Consider the following 9379-nt stretch of genomic DNA (forward strand, 5'->3'; position numbering starts at 1 on the left):
ACTGCTAGGACTAGGCCTAGGTAAGGTCGGCTCTGGCTGCACCACCTCTTCTATATCTAGCCTAGGGTAGGCCTTGCCTAGTCCTACCCTGGCTAGCCTAGGCCTACTACTAGGCCACTCGACTGAGACTCTACCTTGGCCTAGTTAGGCCAATTATTATTATTATTATTATTATTATTATTATTATAGCCTAGTACGATGCACCTCGGCCTACCTACTCTCATTATTCAGCCTTCCTTATATTAATAATAATAATAGAATATAGTGATAATAATAAAAATAATAATGATGATAATCTTTTCTTATATTGCGTTAAAATTAGCACTACTTAGACATAGCCTAGGCTTAGGTTTAACAATTAAGTTGAGTTTTATTAACTAGCTATTTCCATTTACAGTTTGTGCTGCATTCAACAGTATGGTGGGAGACGGTGCTCAATTAATATGGTAACATATTTTGGAGGAAGAATTTCCGTATGTCCAGGCAGACCTTTGATGAGTTATGCACACTTCTGCAACCTCACCTGCAGAGACAAGCGTCGAATGGATTTACAATTGAAAAAGTCATCGCGATCGCATTATATCGACTTGCAACACCATGTGACCTGAGAACTATAGCTAATTTATTTGGAGTAGGCAGATCGACAACATGCGAAATAGTTCATGAGGTTTGCAAAGCAATTGTTGATGTGATGTTTGATCAATACATAGTTTGGCCAGTTGGTGACAGACTCCAACAAACAATAATGTGTTTTTAAAATAAGTATGGTTTTCCGCAGTGTGCCGGTGCTGTAGACGGTACGCATATTCCAATTATTGCACCTAACAAAAATCCTGCGGACTATCATAACAGAAAAGGAATTTATTCTGTTGTAATGCAAGCTGTTGTCGATGATAAATTAAGGTAATTGATAGTTTACTAATACTAATAATAGATTATTTATTAAAGATTAAAAAATGCATGTGTAAAATTGTTTAAAAAAAATGTTTTGTGATGGTAATGAATGTCATTAAATTAATACTACTGTATTTCACTTTGGCTACTTGGAAATAATTTGAACTGAAGAGTAATTTCCTGTAGTATACAGTTTTTAACATAAAATTTTTTTTTCAGTAGCAAATGATAAATTATTGGATTTTAATATCTTTGCAGTAACCTCTGTGAGATGGCAGCCTGATTGTTTATAATTGATTTCTTTTGAAAAACAGGTTCACAGATATAAACGTCGGGTGGCCTGGCCGTGTTCACGATGCAAGGGTTCTAAGAAATTCATCACTGTTTAGAAGAGGAGAGGATGGAACATTGTTCCCACAGGTAAGTAAAAAAGTGACAATTTAATGCTTTGAATATTTTTATAACTGAAACAATGTCACAAGTAAACCATCATAGACAATCTTGTTGGAGGTAAAAAAAAAAAGAAACAGCACTTACAACAATATAGAAATTGAAAACTTGTGTATATTTGTCCGCGATAATAATGGTCTGTAATATTTTATTTTCAGTGGAACCGAAATATAAATGGTGTGGATGTGCCAGTTGTAATCCTAGGTGACCCAGCATACCCACTGTTGACATGGCTGCTTAAAGGGTTTTCAGAAGGCGCTAATTTCACCCGCGAAAAGCGTAATTTTAATTATCGTCTAAGCAGGGCCAGGATGGTTGTGGAAAGAGCATTCGGTCAACTAAAGGGCAGGTGGCGGATCTTATTGCGTCGAAATGACACTCAATTACAGAAAGTTCCAAAATTGGTTACAGCCTGCTGTGTACTCCACAATTTCTGCATTCAAACCAACGAGGAATACAATGAAGAGTGGGATGATCATGACGAAGATGTACAGCCAGAAAATGAGGAAAACAATAACGTCCCTGGAACTTCGGCTGCAGATATGCGCACTGCATTACTCGCATATTTTAACTAGCTAGTAGAAACATTCAAATACAGTATGAACAGAAAATATTTGACGTAAATGAGCACCAGGTGGTGCCTTATTCCAGTAAAAAGTAATCGTCGGTGGTTTCGTCGGTGGTTTGTAAATAACATGTACAGTATAGTTTTTTTTTCTCTGTTTAAAATAATAAATTGCAGCCTTTTCTGAATGCAAAAAATCAAAGTTGTCTCTTTCACCAATGTCCTACTAAAAAACAGATTGTTTTAAGCTAAGTTCCCATAAAAACTGTTGCACACTATTGCAGCCTCTGATTTGTCAACTGAATTAGGGAACGCGTCTGATTGCACCAAGCACAGCTATGCGATGCAGATTGCTTTAAAAATGCTAGCGACTGTGTAGCGATTGTATGGGAACGTAACTTTACATGTGTCTTTTGTGTTGCTGTACTTTAAAAAAATAACACAATCTTTAAATGTATGGCAGGATTATTCAAATAAATATGGGTATTTACATGACAATTAGAAATAATGAATACCACAACACTTTGACATTTTCACAAATTTAATGCGTAATACTTGCCAAATTTATAAAATGGTACTGTTTATTTGCAAATACTCCGCCACAAACCAGGACTTAAAAATATTTTTACACTGCAGGTTAAGGAGGGTTTTAACTAAACATTGACTATTAAAGCTCAAGCCTCGAGACAGTAAAGATGCATCCCTGTACAGTACTTGAACATTTAACCTACATTATCCAACTATTTTACACAAGTATCACTGTCGTAAACAAAATTTACACTATTCAATACTGTATTATCTTCCATAAGCATCACTGTCAGTTGGCTACAGCAGCTGTAAAAATGTTGGTCATAAAATAATGTAAGGAAAAATAAGTTTCCTTCGATATATACTGGGCTTGTCTAAGGAGGATATGTTTCAAATTTTTAAAAGCTTCCAATACTGTAATGCATTTTACACTTAAACAACGTATTAACATTTACACTATTTTATATATTCCATAAGTCTTGGGAATACAGTAAATAATATGTAGGCCTATCGAAAGTAAAATTTAAATTACTGTTATTATGGATATGAAACAATATACTGTGAATATTTTATCTATAAACTAAAATTCACAAAAACAAACCTTAAGACAAAATGCATTTTACACTGTCTTATATATTCCATAAGTATTACTGGCAGCTGTTAAAATCTTGCGAATAAAATAATACTGCATGTACTCAACAGTATCAGAAGTAAAATTTAAATTACTGTTATGAATATGAAACAATATACTATCTTGTAAATATTTAAATTACTGTTATGAATCTGAAACAATATACTGTAAATATTTTATCTATAAACTTAATTGTTAGTGTAAAATGTAAACAAACTTTTGCTCTGGCGCGTGCCGTAACAATTAAAGAGAAATCAAAAAAGGATTAAATAGGATTAAATGCTCCCTGCTGCTAACGCATGCGCAAATAGGCCAGTTTTAATCCTCCAGAACACTGCAATTTGCAGCATTGGGTTATCGGCGAATATCAGCAGGCAGTCCGCGATTAACCCCCGTTCGGGCGAAAACTAGAAATTGCTGTTACCGCTTTTACTCCGTGTTTAACACCAAAAAAAAACTCGCCCGAACGCACCCATAATGAGTTCGTGGAGAAAATCTTCAAGAGACCAGTATGCTGTTTATATCAGGAAGTGGATGTTACAGACAACAAACCCTTTCAGTCAGACATAAAACTGATCTTGAGTTTCTTAACAAAGGTTTATGAAACCTCACAAAGCTTTTAAGAAAGTATAATTAGGGGGGTCGCACGACGCAACCGAACATACCTTGCATAGGACGGTTTTAAGCTACGCTATTACACGCTATACACCACACCACAGCATAGGCAGCCGTAATTAATTTGTAAAAACATCCGATCTTCCGATGCATTTTCGGCCTATAGCATTTCGCTTTCTCGTTTCGTCGTAATGATACATTTATTTATTGTAAATTAATCTCTATTTTGGTTCTTTTTTGAGATTTCTACCCCTATTCAGTCAAAAGTTACGATCAAATAAAAATTTGCACCCAATTTGTTATCGCTTTATAATTTTCAACCTACGATAAAAATTATACCAAAATCAAGCTTGTTATTTCCTTTTTTCAATGGATCCGAAAATTCCGCCCTCAGTAGAGAAGCTACGGGCCGAAAGTCCATAAAACAACGAACCCTATTGGCTTAATTCGAGGAAAAACAATGGTGAACAATCAAACGAATTAGGTAGACCGTGACCACTGCGTGTTCAGTACATCGTTTCGTGAACCGCGTTGTGTGATCAGCTAATCAAGATATAACGTAACATTTTAGACGATTTCTGTATTTAATTCTTGCAATAAGAATGAACAGTGAGAAAGATAAAAGATCCAGGTATGCTATACATTTGTTATTTTTGTCAAAGTTGTTAGATGTGTGATAAATTCGAGATTTTACCTGGTAACTTTCTTAGGCATAAAGCTTTAAAGAACTCAGATGATAATATACTGCAACTGTTGGAATCTACAAAATTTGTGATACCGTACAATGCCAGAAAGGGTAGAACTGTACCTTCACTTAAATGTGTGCTTTTCACTGATTTAAAAGAGATCGTTTCATGTGTACATGGAGTGGACAATGTAAGTGAATCTTTCGTGAACCGCGTTGTGTGATCAGCTAATCAAGATATAACGTAACATTTTAGACGATTTCTGTATTTAATTCTTGCAATAAGAATGAACAGTGAGAAAGATAAAAGATCCAGGTATGCTATACATTTGTTATTTTTGTCAAAGTTGTTAGATGTGTGATAAATTCGAGATTTTACCTGGTATAGGCTAGCTTGATTAAATTTTCACTGTGGAACGGCAGCGTGCGGTACCTTCCATTTATTGTGTGGGAAGGTATATTGTGTGTTTAATTTTAATGTTTTAATTAATATTTGTTTACGAAAATGATGAATTGAAATTTGATAAAGATTAAGAAGTTATATTTATATATTGGCTTTTTACATTGATATTTAATGATTTTTAAATAAATCATAGCTTCAGATAAAGATAGATACTTTTTTGTATACCCTCATTAGAAATATATTTTCCGTAACTCCATCAGTTGGACAGTTGGTTATGACACGTACGCAACATTCCATTTACCTTTTGGGGGATTTGTGAAATATAAAAATTAATTTCACTGTTATAATTAGTGTTTGTTTGCGAAAATTATGTATCTAAATGTAGTCATTATGTCATGTTATAAATAATGACACTCTCGTCTGGATAAAATTTATTTTTAATAAATTATAACCTTACACGAAATTAAACATCTACCCTTATAATAAATAATTCATTTTAAATACTATTTTTGATGTACAAAGCAAAGTGTATGCTTACTTTACATTAATTTAGTATACATGATAACAATTATATAAACACAGGAATGAGACCTAGTACCTAGTTTTTAAACTTACAACAAAAATATTTATAAATCATTTATAAATCGGTGTTGTATTAAAATGTTTTTTTTTTTTTTTTTCTATTTCCTAGACTTCGGTCAGATGTATCATTAATTTCTGTTGACAATTTTGATGTTTTCAAATCCTGCTTAAACTTCCTTGAATTAACGGAAGATGAAATTAAGCTGTTTCTGCAGACAAAACAATTACCAGGTGGGCAGTTGATTCTATTCTTTAATCTATCAATTTATGTTGGTATTCATAATAATAATGTGACTTGAACTAGTTTCTGCATTTTCTATCGATTGTATATTAAATTAGATATACTAATAATTCACTAAAAACTTTTGAAAATGTTACTTTATTGAAATGAAGTAAACAAGCATACAACTATTTTAACAATGTCTTATTTATTTTCCAGATACCTTATCTGTAAGTGGCAACATCTATTGTACCCTGGCTTGGGTATATGTCCTTGATGTACTCATTTCAAGTTCGCCTACATTGCAAGTTACTAGAGACCTACCAATCATCCTAACACTTCTTCAGAAAGATGTTGTTCTTCCAAAGAAAATCACAAATCTCACCAGCAAATCACGGAAGAAGGCAGCACAATGCAAAACCCTAGATGATGTTAAGAGACTTATGGTAACCAAAATTAACCCTGAGATTAGCAAGAGATGCGCAGATCATATTGGTGAGACCTGTGCAAAACTTGGTTTAACATGTGCTGTCATCAATAATGAAAATGAAGTTCCCGCCATTGCACTACCAGAGATGGCTGTTGCAGAATTGTACATGCACTCTAAAAAGGAAAGGAAGACATTCCAAGACCTATTAAACTGGATTACTAAGGTATCCCATTGTGGAAAGGATAACGTTAATATGCCTTTATTTCGCAGCAGGGTGAAATCTGTTTCTGAGCGTAGGCATAAAGCTTTAAAGAACTCAGATGATAATATACTGCAACTGTTGGAATCTACAAAATTTGTGATACCGTACAATGCCAGAAAGGGTAGAACTGTACCTTCACTTAAATGTGTGCTTTTCACTGATTTAAAAGAGATCGTTTCATGTGTACATGGAGTGGACAATGTAAGTGAATCAGATGAGGATGAAATTGAAGATAATGAATCAGTGTCAGAAGATGATGAATGTGAATCAGATGAGGAATTCCAATCAGAAGATGACTATGGTGCATCTCCCTCAAAGAAAAGAGTATATGGAGACCTGGACTATAAGTTTACAGGAATGGATTTGGTTGCAGTGGCGTACGAAGATGGATGGCATCTTGGTTGTGTAAATAAAGTTCTGTCCCCTGAATCAACTTACATTTCATTTACTAAACGGGTGAAGAACAATCGGTTTGTGTGGGATGAAGCTCTGCAGAATGCCCATGAACTAATAGAAGCCAAATATATATTTGCTGCTGCAGTATAATTACTTCCTCACTCATCATTACGATTTTATTATTTAAACAATGATGAACTTTTACAAATTGAACATCGCTTTGAGGAATATAGACAAAAATGGTTTTCTTGTTAACACTGAACTGTGGCAGAATTGTTAAGTTATAATTGTGAAGTGAATCCCTAATATTTTATGCTGCATAATTATGTTAAGTTACAGAATATTTTTATAGGGTTCGTAGTAGTTCGTAGTAATAAGATGCTATACATATATGAAAATTATATAAATAATTATTATTTTTTTATCAAATACTGTTACTTGTTAAATATTTAGCACTTTTCTGACATCAGAAATGAATTCTACACCCCAAAAAACCCCATAGGGGTCGAGGATATTGATGAAATCCTTTTATTTTGGCATTTTTTAAATTTTCGCATATTTAATTAGCTCGACTTAGTCTATTATTTGCCTTTATCTCATCGACGACGCGTTTAAATATGAAAAAATGGCGTTTTGAAGGTCCTGAAAAAGTACTTTAAAATAATTTTAAAGCGACCAAATCACTTTATATCAATTGTATGTTGTGAATTATTATGATATTTGGTGAAACAAGGCACTAGAAATTATTTTTTTTATAAGAATTAACAATTTGAAAATAAAAAATATTGCTTTCGACAAAAATATACCGTTTTTTGCCATAAAACTACCATTTTGTGTACTTACGTTTTAATTCATAACTTGAAAACCGTTTAACCAAATTTATTCAAATAAAAAGTATTCTCAGTTTCTGCAAAAGCTCTTCCCAACAAACTATTCATAAATGCAATTAAAAGACTATAAAATTTTGATGTGACCCCCCTAGTATAATACATACTCCAAGTATTGAAATACACGCCATCGTGTTGGGATTCAATATTTCGACATTAATTATGTCATCATCAGGAATGAAAGCTTTTCTACAGTTAATTCAGCAAGATGTACATTATCATCTTTCTTGATTCTTAACAATGGACAAACAGTAGGATCACACCTACTTGTAAGTCGCTTCATGAAGGCTGTTTTCAACTTTCGCAAAAAACCTAAAAGCACCAAAGGATGTAGTCAACTTGTGGACAAAGGGAAATGTAAACAAATACGCCACAGACGCAATGATGTTTTTCTTCAGCAGGAAAGTGATGGCGACACATTCTTTGTCGGGAATTGCGTGTAATGCCCATAAGGGGAAAGATCAAAAGCCAGCTTTAGACAGCAGTATTTCTTCTTCCTTAATTGATTATCTAGGCCTGACAAATACTTTTCAATATTTTTTATTGGTAAATAAAATAAATCAGTTATTTATTTAAATGCTATCATTAGCCAGTATCCACAATACATATTATGAGTTTAATAATTATAAGATAATTAATATAATTATAAAATAAAATCAATGATAGTTATATTTTATTTGCAACAATACAGTGCATTTAAACTGGATAAACAGATGAACATTTCACATTGGTGAAACAGGTCGTGATCTCCGTACCAGGCTCAAGGAACACCAAGGCCATGCTAGGAGAGGGGAACAACAGAAGTCATCTATAGTCATGCACTCCCACACACAACAACATCGTGTATGTTGGGATAAATCTGAACTGATAGCCACTGTACCATCTTGGCATTCCAGACGGACCAGAGAAGCTATAGAAATTCACAAACATGATACAGTACATCAAGATATTGGATTTGTCATCAGCGATATTTGGTTGTCCATGTTTAACCGGACCTAAACCAAATTTTCCCGCCAAATCTTTCCCTCTACACCGGAAACTATGCCATTGTTTTTGGCTTTCCTTCCCCCAGCTAGAACAACGCCCCGCCCTTCTATTCAGACTGTGAATTTTAGCTTTTGTATAGCTTTTCACTGGTTAGGCTCAGCCTTTGTTTAGTTTTCAACCAATCAGCAGCAAGTCTCATCACTCAAACATATAAGTATTTCCCTGTTTGAGATCTCTGCAGATGTTATTCTCCTGAAGACGGTTGAAGCAAGTCAACCGAAACATCGAGATATTCTCAACCAACAACAACAGTTCTTTTCAGAACTATCTACGTGGTGTACCGCAAGCATTAATTATATGGATAAAAATTATTGTGATGCACATATTAATTGATTGATTGTTTTCAAATTATTAATATTACTGTTGATGGTGATTATTTTGTTTAGGATACAAAATGGATGGGCCTGAAATAAATCGGTGTTTTATGCATTGTACATCTGTTCCGCCAAGCCCTTATAAAGATTTTTCACCGATAACTTGGCAGAGGTTCCTAGAATTTGTTTTGAAGTGGAAGGAATTTGAGGGGATGGAGCATGGAAAGATTTCAGCTACATTTCTTGCATCAGCAAACATTAATGATGTTGATGGGCTGGAAGCGCTTCAAATTCCAATGAAAGGTGGTTTCCACCGCAGATGTTATCAGCAATTCACAGACTCTTATAGGCTGCAGAAAGCAACAAATAGAAAACCAGAGCCTTACAGGCGTCAACGTTCCTATGCATGATACACGACTTTTAGAAATATATATATATATATATATATATATATATATATATATAGCTTA

At 33.9% G+C, this 9379-nt stretch overlaps 1 protein-coding gene across 1 annotated transcript; it reads left to right on the plus strand.

The window, feature by feature from the left end:
* Positions 1-340: 340 nt before the first annotated feature.
* Positions 341-1983, plus strand: LOC117105382 (protein ALP1-like). The gene is made up of 3 exons (XM_033246511.1): positions 341-903; positions 1209-1314; positions 1503-1983. Exons 1-3 carry the CDS (start codon positions 875-877, stop codon positions 1917-1919), a joined length of 552 nt encoding a protein of 183 aa, XP_033102402.1. The 5' UTR covers positions 341-874; the 3' UTR covers positions 1920-1983.
* The last annotated feature ends 7396 nt before the right edge of the window (positions 1984-9379 follow it).

This window comes from Anneissia japonica, unplaced genomic scaffold (genome assembly GCF_011630105.1).
Source record: "Anneissia japonica isolate Jap-2015-1 unplaced genomic scaffold, ASM1163010v1 scaffold287796_len146068_cov175, whole genome shotgun sequence".
Classification (NCBI taxonomy): Eukaryota; Metazoa; Echinodermata; class Crinoidea; order Comatulida; family Comatulidae; genus Anneissia; species Anneissia japonica.